This window comes from Eriocheir sinensis, chromosome 61 (genome assembly GCF_024679095.1).
Source record: "Eriocheir sinensis breed Jianghai 21 chromosome 61, ASM2467909v1, whole genome shotgun sequence".
Classification (NCBI taxonomy): Eukaryota; Metazoa; Arthropoda; class Malacostraca; order Decapoda; family Varunidae; genus Eriocheir; species Eriocheir sinensis.
The window spans coordinates 8,837,468-8,862,283 of record NC_066569.1 but is presented as its reverse complement, the minus strand read 5'-3'; the positions used below and the strand labels follow the sequence as shown (position 1 = coordinate 8,862,283).

Genomic DNA, 24,816 nt, shown 5'->3' with positions numbered 1-24,816 from the left:
CTTCAGTGCTTTTGATAAGCAGGTTCACTTAGATTCAGAATTATTATTTTTATGAACTAAAACATTATTGAAAATTAATCCAAGCAAGTAAAATGAAATGACAACAGTCTTTGAATTCCTTTAGATTATAATATATCATTCAAGACATGAAGGTTCAAGAATCTCAAAATATACACCTTTGAGTGCCAGGATTTGAACCTGGGCCTTCAGAACAGAAGTCAGGGCAGCACACCAGTGAGCCACTTATAAGCTCAAAAGTGCAAGGCATGTTGGTGTTCTGCCCAAACTTTTATTCAGCAGGCCCGGCCGGGGTTGAAGCCTGGCACTCACTGTATACATTTTGAGATTTTTTCACTGTGTTATTGCAGCTTCTGTAAAGATTAAGAAAGAACATGATTTTTATTTTAGTGTGTGTGAAGTGTGTGGGCAGTAAGTCCCGTGATGCAGGAAGGTGCGGCCAGGGACAGGGCCAACTCCCTTGCCTGAACACTCACCAGAAAGGTCCCGTGGCCTCTTGGGTGTCTCAGTTGGCCTTGGGAGGAAACAGTCACTGAGGAGGATGAAAAAAAAAATCACTAGAGCAGTATTTTATCAGCGTTCTCGATAGGTAATGAGGAGTGAAATAAAGATGGCGATGACGATGAGTGTCTTGTTATTTTGAAGCTGTAATGAACCACAGAGAGTGCCACAGACGGTGCTGGAGGGAGGCACAGCAAGTAGCATTTTTAAGTCTAGCAGTAGTGGCCTGACTCACTCCCATTCCTTGACATACAAACACTGGCGGCTGACACTCAAGACCCACCCACCCAACGCCTGCCTCCTCCTCCTGCCCCGCCCCTGCCCCCGCCCTCCCACATCCACACAGGAGCCTCCCAGGACCGCCACACCAGCACACCCGTCCGAGTGTTCTGAATGCTTGGGTTTTTAATTTTTTTATGTTTTTTTCCAGTGTGTGTTTTTTAATGTGTGTTCTCTTGTCTCTGAAAGTCTGGATGGACGGAGTGGTCCCAGGGGAGTGGAAGAAGGCGGTGGTTTTGCCGCTGTATAAGAGTAAAGGTGAGAGAAGCGAATTTAAGCGTGTGCCCGGGGGGGTGCACAGTCCTCTTCTCCCTCCCTTTCTTCCTCTTGCACTCTTTTGGCCCTTGAGTTGTTTACACCAAAATTTGCACCACTGCCAAGGTTCGTCCAGTGTGTTTACAAGCTGTCAGAATCAATACTAAGTCCTCAGGTTCACGTAACTTAAGCATAACACCAAAACTTGCACCACTGCCAAGGTCTCTCCTCCAGTGTGTTTACAAGCTGTCAGAATCACTACTAAGTCCTCAGGTTCACATAACTTAAGCCAACATAACTTAAGCATAACATAACCTAATCAAACTTGTCTCTATAATCTTTCCACTCTTGCACTTAAGTTTAAAGGGCATCAGGCAGTCAGTCTTTAAGGTGAGATGGCCTGGGAGAGTTAACAGAACCTAATCAAACTTGTCTCTATAATCTATCCACTCTTGCACTTAAGTTTAAAGAGCATCAGGCAGTCAGTCTAAGCTCAGATGGCCTGGGAGAGTTAACAGAACCTAATCAAACTTGTCTCTATAATCTTTCCACTCTTGCACTTAAGTTTAAAGAGCATCAGGCAGTCATTCTTTAAGGTGAGATGGCCTGGGAGAGTTAACAGAACCTAATCAAACTTGTCTCTATAATCTTTACACTCTTGCACTTAAGTTTAAAGAGCATCAGGCAGTCAGTCTTTAAGGTGAGATGGCCTTTGAGAGTTAACAGAGGAGCACTTTGGGTCAGGCTCTGAATGCCGACCCGAGACTCATTCTGTTTGGGCCTTAAAAGGGGACATGCTGAGGGTGCTTCAAGGGTTTTTTCAGGCTATAATAATAATAATAATAATAATAATAATAAAAATTTTAATTCGCTCATTGGCATATATGTAGCAATGGTGTGTATTCTTAAACATATCCACCTAAGTTCGCCTGTTTTAAAAGCCTCTCGGAAAAGTCGCTGGGATTTCCATGGACCCTTTTGCGCTCCTGGTGGTAGTTTTACATGACTACCACACCATGAACGGAAAAAACACCCATGAAAACCCGGCTAATCTTCTCTATGGCCTTGGAAAACAGACGTAATGGGCAGCTGAATCGTTTAAAAATGCGTACCTCTATCTCGCATGGGCATTGGTGTAAACAGCTGTCCGGGGTGTGTCAGTATCTCGGGAGGCTGTGGAGAGGAGAGACAGTACCCTGCAGACACCCCAGGGAGAGTTTGGAGGTTTGGTGTGTGGTGGGTGTTATTCTGGAGTTTATGAGAGGTGACAAAAATATGTGAACTGGTGGTTAAGTGTGCATGAGAGGTGTGTGTGTGTGTGTGTGTGTGTGTGTGTGTGTGTGTGATTGAAAGAGAAAGAAAGAGAGAGAAAGAACCACATGATTAAGTGTACATGAAAGGAAGTTCTGTGTGTGTGTGTGTGTGTGTGTGTGTGTGTGTGTGTGTGATTCGAAGAGAAAGAAAGAGAGAGAGAAAGAAGTGCATTAGTTAATATCCTAAGTTTTCCATACAGAATCCAAACACATATCACAGAGTATTAGACCACCATTAACACAGGATCCCCTTGTATATAAATCCTCACACACCACACTTTAAGAGAGAGAAAGATCGAAGCACATGAGTTCAAATCCTAAGTTTCCCATACAGAATCCAAACACATATCACAGAGTATTATCCCCTTGTATATAAATCCTCACACACCACACTTTAAGAGACAGAAAGATCGAAGCACATGAGTTCAGATCCTAAGTTTCCCATACAAAATCCAAACACTGACCACAGAGGATCAGGTCACCATTAAGCAGCGGTGGGCATCGTTAATCAAAATCTTAGCGTTGTTAACTATTATATCGTTAACCTAAATGTTAACGTTGATACCTCTAAGTTCGTTAATCCATCAAGAATGTATCGGTAACATTACCGGAAAAAAACTACATCATTATAATAATACAACAGGATTTGATAATTAACTTATAAAATCCGAGCACACAGACAGTAGAAGGCATGCACGTAAGACAGGCTGGCATGCGACTGAAGGTGAAGCATTTAACAACACCCAGAATATAGGAAAAGAACATCTAGAAACTGCACAAACCCTCCTTTCCACATGTCACAAAATAGCGTAGATAGACCACATGATTCAGCCTTCAGACCAGACTATTCGGCACCAATGGAATAGAACAAAACTAGGACCCAAACGAACTCTAACACTCCTTCTCCTCTCTGTGTGGGCGCCAAAACAACATAGAAGCAAACAGTGACTTCAACCCCCTTCCCCCACCTGCCCTGTTTCTAATCACACATACCATGCATTCATCAACACCCAGAATATAGGAAAAGAACATCTAGAAGCCACATGAATCTTCCTCCCCACATGTCACAAAATAGCATAGATAGACCACATGAAACCTTCCCACGTCACAAAATAGCATAGGTAGGCCACATGAATCCTCCTTCCCACATGTCACAAAATAGCATAGATAGGCCACCTGAATCCTCCTTCCCACATGTCACAAAATAGCATAGATAGACCACATGAAACCTCCTTCCCACATGTCACAAAATAGAGTAGATAGACCACATGATTCAGCCTTCAGACCAGACAAAATTAGGACACACACCAACTCTAACACTCCCTCTCCTATATGTGTGAACGTGAAACCAACATACAGACATACACAGCGACTCCTCACCCTCCTTCCCTCACCTGCCCCGTTTCTTGGCCCGCCCCCACAGACGAGGAGCTGCAGAGCGAGACCGCCGGAGAGAGCACCAACATCTTCAACCTGGAGAAGTACACCAATTACAGCATCAGCGTCCTGGCCTACACCAGCGCTGGCGATGGTGTGCCCTCGTCCCCTGTCTTCTGCCGCACACTGCAGGACGGTAAGAGGGGTGACGGATTGCTTGTTGTGTGTACCGAGATGCGTTGATGTCAGTGTGTTAGTGTGAGTTAGGGAGTCGTTAAATCTTGCGTTACTGTTTTATTTACTGAGTTGCATTGATGTCAGTGTGTTAGTGTGAGTTAGGGAGGCGTTAAATCTTGCGTTACTGTTTTATTTACTGAGTTGCATTGATGTCAGTGTGTTAGTGTGAGTTAGGGAGGCGTTAAATCTTGCGTTACTGTTTTATTTACTGAGTTGCATTGATGTCAGTGTGTTAGTGTGAGTTAGGGAGTCGTTAAATCTTGCGTTACTGTTTTATTTACTGAGTTGCATTGATGTCAGTGTGTTACCAGGTTAGGATGCTAGTGTGAATGAGTCGTTTAAGTGTTGCGTTATTGTTTTGTTCACTAAGTTACATTGCCACAAGTAGCGTTTTAGTATGAAATAGTCATTAAATGTTGTGTTATTTTGCTGGAAGGGATAGAAAAGGCATTAGGGTGCATGGTACATCTTGCCTCTATGCTAATTTTCCACTGAGTTCCATAGACACAGTTAGGATGTAAGTTTAGATCCTCCTTTAAATGTCTCGTTAGTCTGCTGGTAGGGAGGGAGAGGCATTAAGGGCACAAGGCTAATCTTTCCTCCGCTCACTCATCCCTCAAAGACAGCACCACAAACAAGGACAAAAAAAATATATGCTCATGAATTTGACCGCCATCTCATACCATTGTTGACGTCCACAGTTCCCGAGAGTCCGGCCGGCATCAAGGCTGTGGTGAGCTCCCCGTCAACCATCCTTGTGACCTGGCTGGCCCCGGCGAAGGTCAACGGCGTGCTCACCAAGTACACGCTCTACATGGCCATCACTGCTGACCAAAACAGGGTGAGTGTGAGATGCGTTAACTAGGGTGTACTCTGCCATATGCTCCCTGTTAGTTTGATACAGGGTGAGACCGCACCACATCCAAACATCGAATTTTGTGCCCTTGAGCTGTCTCCTTTGTTGTAAAAAAAAAAAAAAAAAATTTGATTGACACTAATTAGCCATTCCACCGTACATCCCTTTTTCGTGCTTATTTTGTGCTCTGTGTTTGATTTAGTGCAAGATATATCCTTAACCTTAGTGCAAGATGTATCCTTAATCCGTCCGCTGTGATAGGCATGGATTTGGCCTTCACTGGTAGCCTGGTAACATACACTCCCAGGTCTTTCTCTGCCTCTGTGGTGGATAGTGGAGTGTTTCCCATGTGGTATTGTTGGGCTGGATATCCCTTCACTGGTAGCCTGGTAACATACACTCCCAGGTCTTTCTCTGCCTCTGTGGTGGATAGTGGAGTGTTTCCCATGTGGTATTGGTGTGCTGGATTTCCCCTCCCAAGGTACATGACTACGTTTTTCTTCATTGAATTGTAGCAGCCACTTGTTGCTCCACTCCTGTAGCTTGGTGATGTCTTCTTGTAGGAAATCTGCATCCAAAAGGTCAAGAAACACACTCTAAATAGGCTTATGCTAAATTCAGGCTTTTCATTATCATCACCATCAGCACTACAGTCATCACCACCATAGCTACCATCACCATCACCATATACCTCCAGCATCATCCATATTGCTACCATCACCACCACCATCACCCACACAAGTCTCGTTCTAGCCCTCCACTATAGGACATCCGTTTATAGTGTCTTAGTTCTTACGGCACCAAAGAAACTCATCCTAAATTAATTCACGCTACATTGAATCACAGAGGGAGCTGCCGGCCAGGACGCTCGGCCCGGGGGAGACATCTTACATGGCCGAGGGTGTTAGCAGCCGGGAGACCTACGAGTTCTGGGTGTCCGCCTCCACCCAGACAGGGGAAGGCCCGCCCACTGACAACATCCTGGTGAAGCCCACGTCCAAGGGTGAGTGTGTGGGTCTTCACTTTCTCATACATCAGGTCAGGTCCTTACACTTCCTGACCTCTCTGCCCTTCCATCCTCTGAGCTTCCCCCCTCTAATAATGTGTATAACTAACAAACACTTCCTCACACCTCTGCCCTTCCATCCTCTGAGCTTCCCCCCTCTGATAATGTATATAACTAACAAACTCTTCCTCACACCTCTGCCTTTCCACCCGCTGAGCCTCTCCACTGCAGCAATGTATATGAACCAACAAACACACACACACATCAGGTCAGGTCGTCACTTTTTCAAACCTCTCCTCCCTTCAACCCCCTGAACCTCGACTTGTAATGACGTGAATGAACCAAGAACACACACACATCAGGTCAGGTCTCTACTGTTTCTCACCTCTACCCTCCACCGCCTGAGCCTCCCCTGCGTTCCCTCCACAGTGTCGGCGCAGATCGCTTCCTTCGGCGGCCCCTTGGAAGTGGCGTGGAAGGAGGATGTGCGGCTACAGTGCCACTCAGTCGGGGAGCCACCACCTGAAATCACCTGGACGCTCAACGGGAAAAAGATCGCCACCTCGGACAGGATACAGGTGAGTGCCGTGTGTGGAAGGATGTCAGGTAAGGTGTTGGACCCCTTGACGTTTTATCAGACTAAAATGTTATGATAGGACTTGACTTAATGACTAAACCTCTAAATTAACACTTGCCGATGATGTAAGTCTTGCCGGCTGTACTTTTGGACTTGTACTGCACTGCGATTTGAAGTTGGGTTGTGGGGGCCTGCTCTGGAAGTCCCCTGGTCATGGCACAATTTCAAATAGTACATAACTGACATATAGGGAAGGAGTGGTGTATTGGGGGGGGTGTGGCAGCGTTCTGAAGAGGTTTGAACCCCACCCAAAGGAACTTCATATTAGTGTCAGACTTTAATTCATCTGCCTTCACCCAGGAGCGTCCCAACGGCTCGCTGTTCATCCGGGACGTCCAGAAGACTGACGCCGGCAACCTTACCTGCTCAGCCAGCAACACCCATGGCAAGGACTCCATCTCCTACCTCCTCAAAGTGCAGGGTGAGTGTGCGAGGGTGTGAGGGGAGTGTAGGCAGCTGTATCTATCCTATTCACTCTAACATAACAAAAAACAGGCTTTGGATTAGGTATTTCAGGGGGCCACTAATTCCTGCTCTTCCTCCCTTCAGTGTTACCAGCCCCCACCTAACCCCTGACCACTAACCTTGTTCTCTTCCTCTCCCAGTGTTACCAGCCCCCACCTAACCCCTGACCACTAACCTGTTCTCTTCCTTACCCAGTGTTACCAGCCACCACCTAACCCCTGACCACTAACCTTGTGCTCTTCCTCTCCCAGTGTTACCAGCCCCCACCTAACCCCTGACCACTAACCTGTTCTCTTCCTTGCCCAGTGTTACCAGCCCCCACCTAACCCCTGACCACTAACCTTGTTCTCTTCCTCTCCCAGTGTTACCAGCCCCCACCTAACCCCTGACCACTAACCTTGTTCTCTTCCTCTCCCAGTGTTACCAGCCCCCACCTAACCTCTGACCACTAACCTTGTTCTCTTCCTCTCCCAGTGTTACCAGCTTCACCTACCCCCTGACCACTAACCTCTGCTCTTCCCTCCCCCCCTCAGTGCCGCCCGCCCCGCCCACCCTCTACGTGCAGGGCAGCTCTCGGGACGCCCTCACACTACGCTGGAGCCTCAAGCCACACCACGCGCCGGTCCGAGGCTACATCATGAACTACAAGAGGGAATATGGCAACTGGGAGGAGGTGTGTGTTCGTGTGTGTGTGTAGGGGTGAGGGGTGAGGGGGTGTATTTGCTTAGATTTTATTTTATTTTTTTTTTCTCATTTCTTTTTTTCTTTATCCTTTTTTTATTTTTTCCTATTTCATTTCTCTCTCTCGTATATTTTCTCATTCCTTTTTTCATCCGTTTCTTCTTTCTCCTCTTTTATTTTCCCATTCCTTTCTTCTTTTTCCTGTTTCTATTTTCCCCATTCTTTTTTTTCCATTTTCCATCTTTTCTCACATCATCATCAAGCTTTTTCCCCTCCGCCTCACACCTCGAACACCTGCAGGTTGAGCTCCACACCGCACGCACCACACACACCCTGTCCGGCCTGGTGTGTGGGTCGCGCTACCAGCTCTACGTCACTGCCTACAACAAGGTGGGGACCGGCCTGCCCTCGGAGATCCTGACCACCTCCACCAAGGGATCAGGTGAGCGAGAGAGAGAGAGAGAGAGAGAGTGAGAGAGAGAGAGAGAGAGTAGGTAAAGAAAACAGTGGAGGTAGATGGAATTTAGGTGGAAGTACAAATTAAAAAGTTAGAATATAAGATGAAACTATTTACTCACTCTCCTCCCCTAACCACCTCCTTCATTTTTTCTCTTTCCTTCCTTTCAAACTTTATATCCATCCCTTTTACCTCCCTGCCATCCTTCCCTCCTTCCTTCCCTGCCATCCTTCCCTCCTTCTTCCTTCCCTGCAACTCAAGGACTACCTGTATATCATTCCTTCCTTCCTTCTTTCCTTCACTTTTTTCTCTATACTTTCCTTCAAGCCTTATCTCCATCAATCTTACCTCCCTGCCATCCGTCCCTCCTTCCTCCTTCTCCATAACTTAACCTGTATATTGTTCCTTCCTTCCTTCCTTCCTTCACCTTCACCTTCTTCTCCTTCTTCACAACTCGAGAACCACCTGTATGTCATCCACGCTCCTAACCTCCACATTCATCCCCACACAGAGCCAGTGGTGCCGGGGCGGAAGAGGCTACTCGACGTCAACTCCACTTCTATCCTGGTCCACCTGAGCACCTGGGGCGATGGCGGCTGCCCTATCCTCTACTACGTCATTGAGTACCGCGCGGCCTCCTCTAGGGTGCGTAAGGGGGTGTGTTAGTGGGTTAGAAGGGGGATGAATATGTGTGTGTGGGGGCGGTTAGAGGTGTGGTGGGGTGAAGGGGGGGGAAGAGAGATGGGTGTGATGGGGGATGAGGGGGTGAGTTCAATTTTGGGAATGGTGAAGTAAAGGGAAGGGGGTGAGTCATCCCCTTACTCATCCATCTATATCATCCACTCCTAACCACATCCGCTCATCCGCCCACCAGGAATGGATCTCGGTGGCGAACAATGTGGCGCCCAACGAGAAAACCTACGTCATCCGCGACCTGACCCCGGCGACCCGCTACACGGTGAAGGTGACGGCCCACAACCATGCTGGGTCCAGTGTTGCCACCTACGACGTCTCCACCCTAACCCTTGAAGGAGGTGCGTGCGTTAGTGTGGGGGGGGGTGGAGGGGTGGGGGAGGTTATGTGGCTGTGTTATGGTCGTTTGTGTGTGTGTGTGTGTTTGTTTACCTCAGTTCTTATAGGTGTTTGTGGTGTGGGGTGTTGGGGTGTGTTATGGTGCGTTTGAGTGTGTGTGTGTGTGTTTGTTTACCTCAGTTCTTATAGGAAGTGTTTGTGGTGTGGGGGCGTTGGGGTGTGTTAGGGGGCTGTGTTATGGTGCGTTTAAGTGTGTGTGTGTGTGTTTGTTTACCTCAGTTCTTATAGGTGTTTGTGGTGTGGGGTGTTGGGGGTGTTAGGGTGTGTTTGAGTGTGTTTGTTTATCCCTGTTCTTAAAGGTGTTTGTGGAGTGATTGTGGAGTGTTTTGGGTTTACTTATTACTCCATTTCAGTCTGTCAATAACCTCCTCTTACTTCTCTTCCTCTTACTCCTCCTCCTCTTCCTCCTCTTCCTCTTCCTCCTCTTTACCTCCCCTGCACTTCTCTCCTCATGTATCATTGCTCAATTTCAGTTTGTCATTAGCTTCCTCTTCCTCTTCTTCCTCTTACTCCTCCTCCTCTTCCTCTTACTCCTCCTCCTCCTCCTCATCATCCTCATCCTCCTCACCTTCCTCCTCCTCCTCTTCCTCTTCATCTCCCTCACCCCACTCACTAACACCTCTTCCCTCTCCTCCCCTCCACAGTGCTCTTGACGAGGGAGGAGGGCAGTGGGGCGGGGGCGGCCTCCCCTCCGCTGTACCAGGACCTGCGAGTGGTCATCCCGGCGGCGGTGGTGGTGGTCATCGTCATCGAGGTGGTGATGGCGGTGGTGTGTGTCTTCAGGCGCCGGAGTGAGTAGGAGTGTTCCCTTTGTGCTCTCTTTTTTTCCTCTCTGTTTCCTCTTAGTTTCCTCTTTATGTTCCTCTTTTCTGTTGCCTCCCTTTTCTTCCTCCTCCTCCTCGTCCTCCTCTTTCACTTTCCTTTTTCACGTTCCTCATTTTCTGTCGCCTCCATCTTACTTCACTTCCTCCTTTTTCCTCCTTTTCCTCTCTCCCTTTTCTCTACTTTTTCCTCATTTTCTGTTTTACTTTTTCCGGAGCGGTCTCTGTCTTACTTTTCTCCCTCGTTTTTCCTCCTCTTCTGCCCCTTTTCTCTTTATTGACCTTCCTGCTAAATATGGCATCACAGGGGCAGTAAGCTACACTCAGAGAAGCAATGGAGGTATCTGTTAGCAAAGGATGATGTATTAATGGGAGTCTCGTTTTGTCTCTTTCCCCCCCCCAGAGATGCGCGAGAGGAGTGGTTCGGAGGGGATAGCGGAGTCACCATCCACCGCCCAGATCCAGAACCAGCAGAACCAGCACCAGCAGTACTCGGCCCTCCCGCCCACCACGCCCTCCACCCAGGACACCGCGACCAACAAGGAGTCCTCAGGGAACGGGACTGTCGATGGTGAGGGTGGATGAACCGCCGAGCCCTGACTCTTGACTTCCATGGCTTGACACTCTCCTCCCATCCCTGCTAACTCTAATATCCTCTCTCTGCACCTACTCCTACTTCTGCTTATATTGCCTGTTAATTCTCTCTATCCATGACACCTCTACTTCTAACACTTGCTAATTCTTTCCTCTTCCTTGACAGACCACATCAAGGACATCCTCTCCATCCTTCTCTTACTCCTTCCTTCTGCTTATACATCTTGATAACTCTTCTCCTGTGACAATTCTACTCTTCTGCCCATCCCTGCTAACTCTAAAACTCCCTCTCTCTCCCCCCACTCCTACTTCTCTTCTGCTTATACATCTTGATAACTCTTTTCTCCTGTGACAATTCTACTCTTCCGCCCATCCCTGCTAACTCTAAAACTCCCTCTCTCTCCCCCCACTCCTACTTCTCTTCTGCTTATACATCTTGATAACTCTTTTCTCCTGTGACAATTCTACTCTTCTGCCCATCCCTGCTAACTCTAAAACTCCCTCTCTCTCCCCCCACTCCTACTTCTCTTCTGCTTATGTTGCCTGCTATCTCATTACCAGTACAACCAGCACATGCTTCTCACCTCTCACACATCTCCTCACACAACCCTCAACACCCCCTTCACCTTAACACCCCTTCCTGCTCACACTTACTAAAGCGCCTCTCCCCCGACAGACTACATCGAGGACATCTGCCCCTACGCCACCTTCCAGCTGCCCGCCGTGCCCAAGAGCCACTATGGGGAGAGCACTGACTCGGGCATCGTGTACTCAGGGCCGTACCACTCGGTGCAGGGCGCGTTTGTGTACCACGACCCCAAACGCACCACCCTCGAGACCTTCCCTCTGAGACATGTGAGTTTGCGCGTGTGTGTGTGTGTGTGGTGGGGTGGGGGGATATTTAGGGTTAGTTTCTTTCCATTTTCTTTCTTCCTTCTTTTCTCAGTTTTATTTCTCCTAGTTTTCCGTTTTTCTTTCCTCTTGTCTTCATCCCTCGTCATCTTTATTTCTTGCATCCATTCCAACTCCTCTATCATTGTTTTGTGTGTGTGTATTTACCTAGTTGTATTTACCTAGTTGTGAAATACAGGAAAAGAGCCTCGATCGTGCTGTCCCGTCTCCATAACGCTTATTGTCCAGTTCGGCTTTAAATTCATGAATCGTTTTTGCACACACAGTCTCCTCGTCAAGTCCGTTCCATGTTGTTATGCTTCTGTATGGAAAACTGTATTTCTTGATGTCTCTCCTACAGTCGCTCTTCTTCAGTTTCTTACCATTGCCTCTTGTCACACTCCTGTCACGTACCACTAAGTCTTCCCTGCCCAGTCTCTCCAATCCCTCTCGTATCCTGTATAATGCTATTAGGTCCCCTCTCTCTCTTCTTCCCTCCAGTGTTGTTAGTCCCAATATCTCCAGTCTTTCTTCATAAGTATGTTCCCTCAGAGTTTCCGGTAATTTAGTGTGTGTGTGTGTGTGTGTGTGTGTGTGTGTGTGTGTGTGTGTGTGTTTACTTGATTGTAGGATAAAGAATAAGGCTGAGTTTTGTGTTAGACCATCTCTATATAACTCATCCTTGTACCCACTCCATTTTTACACTCACTCTTTTACTCAACGCTGAATCTGATGCTCACTCTTTACTCGCCCTCGCAGCAGAAGGAGCCGGAGTACACTAAGGTGCGGAGAAAAGGAAGACGGGATCCGCACGTGGAGAGCACAGGTGAGGAGCGGAGGAGCGGAAGGACCGACCACTTTTTTTTTTTTTTTTTTTTTTTTTTGAATGGTCGTATATGTTTTGAGTTCTTGTTTACCTTCATCCACATCTTCCTCACAACACCCCCTAGGCCTACATCACCCCCTTCACAGCACATCCCTTCTGTCACCCCTACCTTGCCTCCTCACCCCTTCACCCCATCACCTCTTCCTCACTCACCCCTTCTATCTCTCCACACAACTTCACCCCCTAACCTCAGCACCCCTCTCTATCACCCCTGTACACCACACCCCTTCTGTCACCCCTTCCTTACATCACACCTCTCCACACAGTGACTCCCAAAATCTCTTCCGTATCTTCTCACCCCTTCCATCACCCCTTCTCATCACCCCTCCCTCATGCCTCTCTCCACCCCTTCTATCTCTCCACACAACACACAACACCCCTCATAACTTCTTCTTCACCCCCAACTCACCCCCTAACCTCAGCACCCCTCTCTCACCCCTCCCATCACCCCTGTACACCACACCCCTTCTGTCACCCCTTCTTCACACTCATCTCCACACATCACCCTACCACTACAACCCCCAACATCCCATTCTCACCCCTTCCTCACCCCTCACACATCACCCTACCACTACAACCACCAACACCCTATTCTCACCCTCTCACCCCTTCCCGTCATCCCTCCCTCATGCCTCTCTCCACCCTACAGAATCGGACAACCTGGGCAGCACAGACTCCGAGGTGAAGAAGATCCTGTCTCTTCACATGCCCATCAGCGAGTATGACACACTGGGCAGCGACTCGGAAGGGCCCGGCACCAGGGACTCGCCGCCCACGTTCGCTGAGTCGGCGGGTCTGGCCCACGCCCACATCCACCCACACCCAGCCCACAGTAGTCGCTCCAGGCCCGAGTCCGCTGTGAGTCAACTGAGGAGCAGCACAGACATCTTCAAGCACCGAGTCAGGAGTAGACAGCAGGGTGAGTCAGTGGGGGGTAGATAGTAGAGTGAATAGATAGGGTGAGGTGAGAATGAGGGGGGAAGGGTGAGTCAGGGGGAGGAGGGGGAGTCATTGGTGAGTAAACAGTAGTGTGAATAGACAGGGTGAGGTGAGGATGAGGGGAAGGGTGAGTCATTAGTGAGTAAACAGTAGGGTGAATAGACAGGGTGAGGTGAGGATGAGAGCGGGAAGGGTGAGTCAGGGTGGAGAAAAGTGCAGGGTGAGTCAGGGGGAGTAGACAGTGGGGTGAGGTGAGGGTGAGAAGGAAAGGAGTTAGGGTGTAATAGACAGGGTGAGGTGAGGTAAAGGAGGAAGGATGAGTCAGGGTGGAGATATCAGCAGGGTGAGGGAGGAAGGGTGAGTTAGGGTGGAAGAGACAGCAGGGTGAGATGAGGGTGAGTCAGGGTGGAAGAGGCAGCAGGGTGAGATGAGGGTGAGTCAGGGTGGAAGGGTGAGTCAGGGTGGAAGAGACAGCAGGGTGAGATGAGGGTGAGTCAGGGTGGAAGGGTGAGTCAGGGTGGAAGAGACAGCAGGGTGAGATGAGGGTGAGTCAGGGTGGAAGGGTGAGTCAGGGTGGAAGAGACAGCAGGGTGAGATGAGGGTGAGTCAGGGTGGAAGAGACCGTAGGGTGAAGTGAGGGGGGCGAAGGGTGAGTCAGTACAGAGTAGATTTCCTCTCCCACATACACCCTTATCTACCTTTCCTTCCTACATACCATCCACTCCTTGCCCATACATCTCCATTTCACCTCCTTCCACAAACCTCCCATCCCTTCCCATACATTTCCATCTGACTCCCTTCTCACCTCCCCCATGTCAACCTTCCCTACCCACATTTCACCCTCCCATCTCCACCTTATTAGCCTCCCATACATCCCCATCTCCCATCTCTCCCATGTCGACCTTCCCTCACCCATGTTTCACCCTCCCGTCTCCACCTTGTCACCCCCAGAGCCCAGCAAGTCCCAGGAAAATAGCAGCTCCTCAACGGACACCTCCAGCTCGGGGCGGCGCGCACACCCTCGCCGCGGGAAGAAAAGCACCAAGAGGCAAAGTCGCTCCACCTCGCGCACTGGCTTTGAGGAGACGTCCTTCAGGTGCGTTGGGGTTGGGGGGTGGGAGGTTAAGTAAGGGTGTGTGTGTGTTGGGAGTGTAAATGATTGGGGTTAGCAGACTGTTATGTTAGATCAGGGAGTGTGTTTGGAGTGTGGCATGTTGGGGTTGTAGGGTTGTGGGTTAGGTTAGGTTAGAATAGGATTAGGGTGTGTTTGGAGTCTGGTATTTGGGGTTGTGGGATTGTAAGTTATTTGGGTGTTCACAGATTAGGGTTAGAGTGTGTTTGGGTGTCTGATGGGGAGGTTGTGGGATTGTAGATTAGAATTAGGGTGTGTTTTGGGGTCTAGTGTGTGGGGTTGTGGGGTTGTAGGTTAGTCAGAGGTTTCATAGATTAGGGTCAGGGTGTGTTTGTGTGTCTGATGGGAAGATTGTGGGATTGTAGATTAGAATTAGGGTGTGTTTTGGGGTCTAATGTGTGGGGTTGTGGGGTTGTAGGTTACGTTAAGTGTTCAAAGATGGGGTTTTGGAGTGCGTTTGAGTCTGATGTGTGAGATTGTGAGGTTGTAGGTTAGGTTAAGGGACTGTAGATAGCGATTAGAGTGTGTTGGAACTCTTGGGTTGTAGGTTAAGGTCAGGGAGTTGCTTATGGATTGGAGTTGGAGAGTGGAGTGCGTTGGGGTGGGTGTGTCTGGAGGGCATTAGGGTTCGAGGTTTCATTATGAGATCGGGGTTGTGGAGAGGTTGAGATATCTCCTTAGGGGGTTGTGAAGGGTGTGTGCGTTTGTTAGTGTGAGTGTGTGTGTGTGTGTGTAGGGTAGCAGAAGGCAGTGTAGGATGAAGTGTGTGTGTGTGTGTGTGTGTGTGTTTGATGTCTTTGATGTGTGTGTGTGTGTGTGTGTGTGTGTGTGTGAGTTTGTTCGTATGTCCATCCATTGTTTGTTTATTATGTATATTTATCAGGTTTTTGTTTTCTCTCTATAATCTTTTTCTTTCCTCTTAGTGAGTGTTTTGATCTGTGTATATATATATATATATGTGTGTGTGTGTTAGTCTCTCTCTCTCTCTCTCTCTCTCTCTTGCTCTCGCTCATTCTATTTCTGTCTATCTATATTTCTTTCCGTTCAGTATGAGAAAACCACAGTAGTAATGGGTAACTTTAACATTTGCACGGATTTCTTTCACTCACCCATTTTTCAGCAGCTATCCTTTTGCATCTGCTCTAGTCTAGTTGGTGTATTTTCTTGCTCTCTGGCTGTATAGTGCAAGGTTGGTCTGTGTATGCCTTCATGTGTGTGTGTGTGTGTGTGTGTGTGTGTGTTATAGTATACAGGATTTTAGATAACCTCGCTTTTGCCTGTTTCAATATATATTTTAATCCGACTTAGTTTTAAAAGTGTGTGTGTTTTTGTGAGTGTGTGTATTAACCTAGTTGTATTTACCTAGTTGTGACATGCAGGAAAAGAGCTACACTCGCGCTGTCCCGTCTCCATATCCTCTCTTATCCAACTTTCCCTTAAAATCATGAATGTTTCTTGTGTGTGCGTATGTGTGTATGTATGTGTGTGTGTGACCTAATTTGGTTATAAGGTATTGCTATGAATCTCAATATATTTTCTTTATTATGAATGAGGGAGAGAGTATGAACATATGTGTGTAATTTTTGATGTCATATAGTTTCTCTGTTGTGCTTCTAAGTTTCCCTGCCTGCCTCCTCCTGCAGACTGTATACCTCATAGAGTGCATCAGGGGAGCGCTGTGTGGCAAGGGTTTGGTGCATGAGCCCAGAGTGCGTGTAGCCGTGTGATAGGGACGGAAACAGTAGGATTGCGAACACACACACACACACACACACACACACATAAATGTAGCTCTTTTCCCGTATATCACAACTAGGTAAATACACACACACACACACACACACACACACACACACACACACTGGATATAGTATGTTAAGGTATAATATTTTTTGGGGATTTAAATTAGTATATAATGTTTTTTTTTTCACTTTTTCAACCATATTTTTTCATTTTCATATTTTTTTCATAATATCTTCACGAACTGATATTTTTCCTGTCTTTTCTTATTCTCTCTCTCTCTCTCTCTCTCTCTCTCTCTCTCTCTCTCTCTCTCTCTCTCTCTCTCTCTCTCTCTCTCTCTCTCTCTCTCTCTCTCTCTCTCTCTCTCTCTCTCTCTCTCTCTCTCTCTCTCTCTCTCTCAACATCACTAACAGCAACAACAACAAACAACAACAGCGTATGTGCGTGCGTCTATGTATACAAGTGTGTGTGTGTGTGTGTGTGTGTGCATCTCTCTCTCATTCAACATCATTAACAGCAACAATAACAACAACAACAAACAACAACAGCGTATGTGCGTGCGTCTATGTATACAAGTGTGCGTGCGTGCGTGCGTGCGTGTGTGTCTCTCTGTGTTGTCTGCCGCTGGCCGTCACTTTTCATCATTTTCTTTTCTACCCGCTTAACCGTTGTCGCTGTTGTCGTTGTTGTGGTTGTGTCGCCGTCACCAACACACCATCGGGAGTGACTGACCACCTCCACCCATCAATTGTTCTCTCCCAGGCCAATCAAGTGAGCTCCTGGGAGGCGGGAGGAGGCCGGCTGGGGGACACGGGAGAGAGACAGGCCGGGGTGAGGTCAGTGCCCCTCCCTCACTCTTCACTAAATATGCCCCTCACCCCTCACACCTCACCCTTGCCCTTACCTAACTCACTGCTCTTACCTAACTCACTGTCCAGCCTCACCCCACTCACCTCTGCCCTCACCCCACTCACATCCCTGCCCTAACTCACTGCCCAGCCTCACCCCACTCACCTTTGCCCTCACCCCACTCACCTCTGCCCTCACCCCACTCACCTCTGCCCTCACCCCACTCACTGCCCAGCCTAACCTCACCCCACTCACAGTCTTTGCTACCCTGTTAACCTTATGCCCTGAACCTCACCTTGCCTTGCCTAATATCACTGTCCGAGCCTGAATTAAGTCACCTCACAGCTCTTCACAGCCTCAACTCTCTCAGCCTCCCTCTTGTCTCAGTACCTCACACCCTTCCCTCACCTCTGCAGACCCCTTCACCTTACCCTCATGTCCTTCACTACCACCTCCCATTCTTGTTTCTCCTTTTTATCTTTTATTTCTCCTATCGACTTTGGACTGTTTTACTCTACTGTTGTGTTTAACTCTTAAGGGGCAAGGTTTCCGTGGATCTTCAGTCAAACCACGATTTCCGCTGGCGTGGTTCTGATATTTCCGTGGTTTTCTGACGCGTCCACGATCTTCCAAAGCTACGGTAGATTTCCCATCATCATCAGCTGCAATAACAAGAAACAAATGAGAACCACGCCAGCGGAAATTGTGGTTTGACGGAAGATCCACGGAAAATTTGCCCAGTGGAATAGCCCCTTAACTCTTCTGTCATTTCTTATTTCTCCAGTTTCTTTTCTCATTTTGCTTCTTTAACCTAACTCTGCACTGTGTTACTCTGCCACTGCTTCTTAACTCTCTCAAACTCTTTCAGTCACTGCTAACTGCCTCTATTTCAACCCCTATTTTTCTCTATCTCCGCTTCTCTGTCTGATTCCTCTTCCATAACCTGTCTATTTTACTTCTGATATTGTCTTCACTGTTTTCTGCGCGTACCTTCTCCTATCCCTCTCAAACTCTTTCATTCACTGCTAACTGCCTCTATTTCAACCCCTATTTTCCTCTATCTCCGCTTCTCTGTCTAATTCCTCTTCCATAACCTGTCTAATTTACTATTGATATTGTCTCCGCTGCTGTCTGCGCGTACCTTCTCCTGTCTCTCTCAAACTCTTTCATTCACTACTAACTGCCTCTATTTCAACCCCTATTTTCCTCTATCTCCGCTTCTCTGTCTAATTCTTCCTTCATAACTTGTCTATTTTACTACTGATATTGTCTCCCTCAAACTCTTTCATTCACTACCCACTACCTCTATTTCAACCCCTATTTTCCTCTATCTCCGCTTCTCTGTCTAATTCCTCTTCCATAACCTGTCTATTTTACTACTGATATTGTCTCCCTCAAACTCTTTCATTCACTGCTAACTCCCTCTATTTCAACCCCTATTTTTCTCAATCTCCGCTTCTATATCTCTAATTCCTCCTTCATAACCTGTCTATTTTACTTCTGATATTGCCTCCGCTGCTGTCTGTATGTGCCTGTCTTATATATGACCTCTCTTTCGGGCACCTCTTTGGATTCTTTTTAGGAGCAGCGAGTAGCGGGCTTTTTTTTATAATTTCCTTTTTTTGTGTGCCTTTGAGCTGTCTCCTTTGTTGTAAAAATAATGGATGTAATGTTCGTATCTCCGCAGCCCATTCTTATCTGCTTCTTATCTCTCTCCTTTCTCTTCTTAAGCCTTTTTTTATTATTATTTTTTACAGCTGAGGAGACAGTTCAAGGGCGTAAAAAATGAGGAAAACAGTAATGAAAAAAAGGCCTGATTCCTGTCTCTTTCCTGTCTCTCCTCCCTCGGCCTTTTTTTCCTTTTTTTACAGCTGAAATTGACCTCTCTTTTTGGACGCTCCTTTGACCTCTATTCAGGAGCAGTAAGTAGCTGGCTTTTTTTATAGTTTTCTTTGCTGTAAAAAAAAGAATTAAGGAAAAAATAAGGAAAAAAAGCCTGTTACTTAATTTCTCGGTCCTTGATGCTCTCCGTTCGCCTCCGTTTTCTTCTTCTCCTTCCCTTCCTCTCTTTTTCCCTTCCTCCTTACAATCATCAATGTTTTGGTTATCCTTTCCTCTCGTTATTTTCTATACTAGTCTTTATATTTTATTTCTACCCTTCCTTCTCCATCTCCCATCATCGTCTCTTGTTCTCCTTCCCTTCCTCTCTTTTTCCCTTCCTCCTTACAATCATCAATGTTTTGCTTATCCTTTCCCCTCGTTATTTTCTATACTAGTCTTTCTATTTTATTTCTACCCTTCCTTCTCCATCTCCCATCATCGTCTCTTGTTCTCCTTCCCTTCCTCTCTTTTTCCCTTCCTTACAACCATCAATGTTTTGCTTATCCTTTCCTCTCGTTATTTTCTATACTAGTCTTTCTATTTTATTTCTACTCTTCCTTCTCCACCTCCCATCATCATCTCTTCCTCTTCCTCCTCCTCTTTCTCTCTCTCTCTTCTTTTTTTTTTACTCCTTCATTTTACTTCTCTTTCAACTTTACTGTCACCATATCCTCCTCCTCCTCCTCCTCCTCCTCCTCCTCCTCCTCCTCCTCCTCCTCCTCCTTCCCCCATGTACACACCCACTGCACCACTGCACCACCCACTAACACCATCACCCATGTATGTGTGTGTGTATATGTACGTATGTGTGTGTGTGTGTATTTATGTGTGTGTATGTATGTGTGTGTGTGTGTGTTTTGCTGTACATATCACCCATTCGCACTGTGTTTGTTGTTGTCCCCCTCACACCTCACACACACCCCACCACACGCACCTCACCCCTTATCCGAGAATCACCCCCCACGACCTCCCTTTCACCCCACCCCAAGACGACACAGAACAACACGCATCGTACCTCCTTCCAAAAAGTCTGCCCCTTCCTTTCACCTCACCCCCCACACTCCTCACCACACGCACCTCTCCCCTTATCCGAGAATCACCCCCAACCACCTCCCTGTCACCCCAACACAACACAACACAAGAAACACACATTGTACCTCCTTCCAAAAAGCCTGTCCCTTCCTTTCACCCCAATACAACATCGCACAAAAGAAAACACAGCTCACCCCTCTCCAAGAATCACTCCCGACCACCTCCCTGTCACCCCAACACAGCGCAACACAAGAAACACACATCGTACCTCCTTCCAAAAAGCCTGTCCCTTCCTTTCACCCCAATACAACATCGCACAAAAGAAAACACAGCTCACCCCTCTCCAAGAATCACTCCCGACCACCTCCCTGTCACCCCAACACAACACAACACAAGAAACACACATCGCACCTCCTTCTCAAAAAGCCTGTCCCTTCCTTTCACCCCAATACAACATCGCACAAAAGAAAACACAGCTCACCCCTCTCCAAGAATCACTCCCGACCACCTCCCTGTCACCCCAACACAGCGAAACACAAGAAACACGCATCTCACCCCCTATTCAAGAGTCGATCCTCAACATTTTCCTCTAACCGTAACACAACACACGACAACATACCCCTCAGAGTCAGACTCATCCACCTTTCCTCTCATCCCCTTTACAACTTATAATATTTACCTCATCCGGACACGTCGATCTCCTCCTGAAATCGACCTATCTTTCAGCCACTCCTCTAACTCTTTTTAGGACCAGTGAGTAGCGGGCTTTTTTTTTTCCGCATTTGTTTCCTTTTTTTTTATGCCCTTGAATCACCATGAACATCCTCTCTCTCTCTCTCTCTCTCTCTCTCTCTCTCTCTCTCTCTCTCTCTCTCTCTCTCTCTCTCTCTCTCTCTCTCTCTCTCTCTCTCTCTCTCTCTCTCTCTCTCTCTCTCTCTCTCTCTCTCTCTCTCTCTCTCTCTCTCTCTCTCTCTCTCTCTCTCTCTCTCTCTCTCTCTCTCTCTCTCTCTCTCTCTCTCTCTCTCTCTCTCTCTCTCTCTCTCTCTCTCTCTCTCTCTCTCTCTCTCTCTCTCTCTCTCTCTCTCTCTCTCTCTCTCTCTCTCTCTCTCTCTCTCTCTCTCTCTCTCTCTCTCTCTCTCTCTCTCTCTCTCTCTCTCTCTCTCTCTCTCTCTCTCTCTCTCTCTCTCTCTCTCTCTCTCTCTCTCTCTCTCTCTCTCTCTCTCTCTCTCTCTCTCTCTCTCTCTCTCTCTCTCTCTCTCTCTCTCTCTCTCTCTCTCTCTCTCTCTCTCTCTCTCTCTCTCTCTCTCTCTCTCTCTCTCTCTCTCTCTCTCTCTCTCTCTCTCTCTCTCTCTCTCTCTCTCTCTCTCTCTCTCTCTCTCTCTCTCTCTCTCTCTCTCTCTCTCTCTCTCTCTCTCTCTCTCTCTCTCTCTCTCTCTCTCTCTCTCTCTCTCTCTCTCTCTCTCTCTCTCTCTCTCTCTCTCTCTCTCTCACCCCAACACAACACAGATTTCACACTTAATCTTTCACCCCAAAACTCATCACCACCAACACCACCAACTCCACTCCTTTCTCATCTCCTCTCCTTCACCGCAGCACCAGACACCTCACACCTCACCCTTATCTCTCCCAAAGCATCACCACCACAGCCATTTCTTTCCCTTCACCCCAGCATGTCCCAACACCTCACACCACCACCATCACCCTCTCCTCTCACCCCAGCACCTCACCCCTCACCCCCATCCTCTCTTCTCTCTCCAACCCCCACCATTTCTTTCCCTTCACCCCAACACATCCCAACACCTCACACCACCACCATCACCCTCTCCTCTCACCCCAGCATCTCACACCTCACGCCCATCCTCTCTTCTCTCTCCAACCCCCACCATTTCTTTCCCTTCACCCTAACACCTCACAGCTAAAGCACCTCCACCCCCACCACCTTCTCCCCTCACCCCAGCACCTCACCCCTTACCCCTTCCAGCCTCCCTCAGCCACCCCCCACCTCCCCCGTTCAGTGTGTTCACCCGCAAACGTAACACACACACACACACTAACATTTAATGCACCGTGCACTGCTTGCTGGGAATGTGACCGTGTGTGTCCGCCCTTTTCCAGGCTTTGTCCCTCTTTTAAAGCCTCAATGATGCGTGTTTGATAGCTCCTGTGCCCCGCCCTTTGGCCCTGCCCTTACCCAGCCCTTACCTCTGAGTGTTTGATTGATTTATTATTGTTTTTCTTAGTACAGTGTTTCTTCTATCAAGTGTTGGTGACCCTTTCATTACTTAATCTTTGCATGGTGCTATGGGTAGTGTTTGGTATATGTGTGTGTGTGTGTGTGTGTGTGTGTGTGTGTGTGTTTTGGGATGACAGGAGGATGTGTCTGTTTTTTTTTATGGTTTCTCTCTGTCTCTGTCTCTCTGTCATGTTCTCTCTCCCTCTGTGTCTCTCTGTCTCTCTGTCATGTTCTCTCTCCCTCTCTGTCTCTCTGTCTCTGTTTTGTTCTCTCTCCCTCTCTGTCTCTCTGTCTCTGTCATGTTCTCTCTCCCTCTCTGTCTCTCTGTGTCATGTTCTCTCTCCCTCTCTGTCTCTCTGTCATGTTCTCTCTCCCTCTCTGTCTCTCTGTCATGTTCTCTCTCCCTCTCTGTCTCTCTGTCATGTTCTCTCTCCCTCTCTGTCTCTGTCATGTTCTCTCTCCCTCTCTGTATCTCTCTGTCATGTTCTCTCTCCCTCTCTGTCATGTTCTCTCTCCGTCTCTCCCTCTCTGTCTGTCATGTTCTCTCTCCCTCTCTGTCTCTGTCATGTTCTCTCTCCCTCTCTGTCTCTCTGTCATGTTCTCTCTCCCTCTCTGTCTCTGTCATGTTCTCTCTCCCTCTCTGTCTCTGTCATGTTCTCTCTCCCTCTCTGTCTCTGTCATGTTCTCTCTCCCTCTCTGTCTCTCTGTCATGTTCTCTCTCCCTCTCTGTCTCTCTGTCATGTTCTCTCTCCCTCTCTGTCTCTCTGTCATGTTCTCTCTCCCTCTCTGTCTCTCTGTCATGTTCTCTCTCCCTCTCTGTCTCTCTGTCATGTTCTCTCTCCCTCTCTGTCATGTTCTCTCTCCGTCTCTGTCTCTGTCATGTTCTCTCTCCCTCTCTGTCTCTCTGTCTCTCATGTTCTCTCTGTCTCTCTGTCTCACTCCAGTCTCTCCTCACTCACTCTGACCTCAAGAAGTGTGATGCTGTGATGCCTAACCTCTAACTAACATGAACTAACACCCATGTCACCTTGGATTAACAACAGAATATAAATAAGTTAAGTTTTGGTGGGTGTGTGAAGCCAAGTCGAATTCCTTTTAGTTACCGTAAAAAAAATGTGTTCAGTTTTTTAACCTCTTGTTTCTGCCTCGCCGATGTGTGTGTTTCTGTTTTGGCGGGTGTGAAGGTAAATTTTGTCGTCCTTTTTTTTAACCCGGTAGCTGCGGGGATCATGTAGATTAAAGGTCCCTCTAAGCGAGAAAAATGAGAAAAAAATCATCACTCATGCAAACCATTTCATAATACTCATGTTCAGGAGGATATGAAGCTTACTCCACCAACCTATTATTATTTTTTTTTTTATCTTTCTCTTTATTTTTCTAATTTTTACAACAAAGGAGGCAGGTTAAAACACATAGGATGGTATTACAAGACTGCCATATCACACCAGCTATTTCTAAAGGTCAAAGAGGGGATCAATCGGGTGTTAATGAGTGGTTCTTTAAGTTCGTGGTACAGAAGAAGGGTCACACTACCACCAGGGTCATAAAACTACCTCTGGAAATGCCCACAACTCCTACGAAAGCCTTGGCAAATATGTGTTTCTTTAGGTTCATAGTACAGAAGAAGGGTCACACTACCACCAGGGTCATAAAACTACCTCTGGAAATGCCCACAACTCCTACGAAAGCCTTGGCAAATATGTGTTTCTTTAGGTTCATAGTACAGAAGAAGGGTCACACTACCACCAGGGTCATAAAACTACCTCTGGAAATGCCCACAACTCCTACGAAAGCCTTGGCAAATATGTGTTTCTTTAGGTTCATAGTACAGAAGAAGGGTCACACTACCACCAGGGTCATAAAACTACCTCTGGAAATGCCCACAACTCCTACGAAAGCCTTGGCAAATATGTGTTTCTTTAGGTTCATGGTACAGAAGAAGGGTCACACTACCACCAGGGTCATAAAACTACCCCTGGAAATGCCCACAACTCCTACGAAAGCCTTGGCAAATATGTGTTTCTTTAGGTTCATGGTACAGAAGAAGGGTCACACTACTACCAGGGTCATAAAACTACCTCTGGAAATGCCCACAACTCCTACGAAAGCCTTGGCAAATGTGTTTCTTTAGGTTCATAGTACAGAAGAAGGGTCACACTACCACCAGCGTCATAAAACTACCTCTGGAAATGCCCACAACTCCTACGAAAGCCTTGGCAGATATGTGTTTCTTTAGGTTCATAGTACAGAAGAAGGGTCACACTACCACCAGGGTCATAAAACTACCTCTGGAAATGCCCACAACTCCTACGAAAGCCTTGGCAAATATGTGTTCTTGGGCGGGGAAATGTCTTGTGATACGACCCATAAAGTCCCCAAGTACAACTCCTGCAGACAGTAGAAAGATCAACAAGAGATAGATGTTCCAGATGTGTCACTATTTCAGGTCACAGAGTTGTCTTAGGGCTCCTCTTTTTCTTTCCCTCTCCCCCTCTGCTGCGCCCACAGTGTCATGAGTGTGTTGTCCTCCGAGCCCTTGGTCTGTGGTGGTAAAGTAACACGGTAACAGGTGTTGGTTGTCGTCCCCTGACCCCCCTCTCTTCCAGGTGTTCTCTAGGCACGGTTCACCTTATGTTCGTGT

At 47.5% G+C, this 24,816-nt stretch overlaps 1 protein-coding gene across 6 annotated transcripts in view; it reads left to right on the top strand.

Annotated features, from left to right (window-relative positions):
• The window catches only part of LOC126986357 (cell adhesion molecule Dscam2-like), a 93,649-nt gene that overhangs the window by 60,786 nt on the left and 8,047 nt on the right, over positions 1-24,816 (top strand). For 2 of the 6 annotated variants that reach the window (XR_007739624.1, XR_007739623.1), the window contains exons 26-42: positions 988-1,056; positions 3,790-3,939; positions 4,682-4,821; positions 5,683-5,839; positions 6,272-6,420; positions 6,780-6,900; positions 7,478-7,617; positions 7,926-8,067; positions 8,594-8,727; positions 8,957-9,116; positions 9,819-9,965; positions 10,399-10,566; positions 11,266-11,444; positions 12,240-12,306; positions 13,016-13,285; positions 14,257-14,401; positions 16,943-17,016. Coding sequence is in view for 4 of the 6 variants with exons in the window: in XM_050842412.1 (XP_050698369.1) it covers positions 988-1,056; positions 3,790-3,939; positions 4,682-4,821; positions 5,683-5,839; positions 6,272-6,420; positions 6,780-6,900; positions 7,478-7,617; positions 7,926-8,067; positions 8,594-8,727; positions 8,957-9,116; positions 9,819-9,965; positions 10,399-10,566; positions 11,266-11,444; positions 12,240-12,306; positions 13,016-13,285; positions 14,257-14,401 (2,338 nt within the window). In the remaining 2 variants the exon portion in view is untranslated. The remainder of the gene's footprint in view (positions 1-987; positions 1,057-3,789; positions 3,940-4,681; positions 4,822-5,682; positions 5,840-6,271; positions 6,421-6,779; positions 6,901-7,477; positions 7,618-7,925; positions 8,068-8,593; positions 8,728-8,956; positions 9,117-9,818; positions 9,966-10,398; positions 10,567-11,265; positions 11,445-12,239; positions 12,307-13,015; positions 13,286-14,256; positions 14,402-16,942; positions 17,017-24,816) is intronic. The other 4 variants (XM_050842412.1, XM_050842410.1, XM_050842411.1 and 1 more) reach the window with 3 other exon arrangements.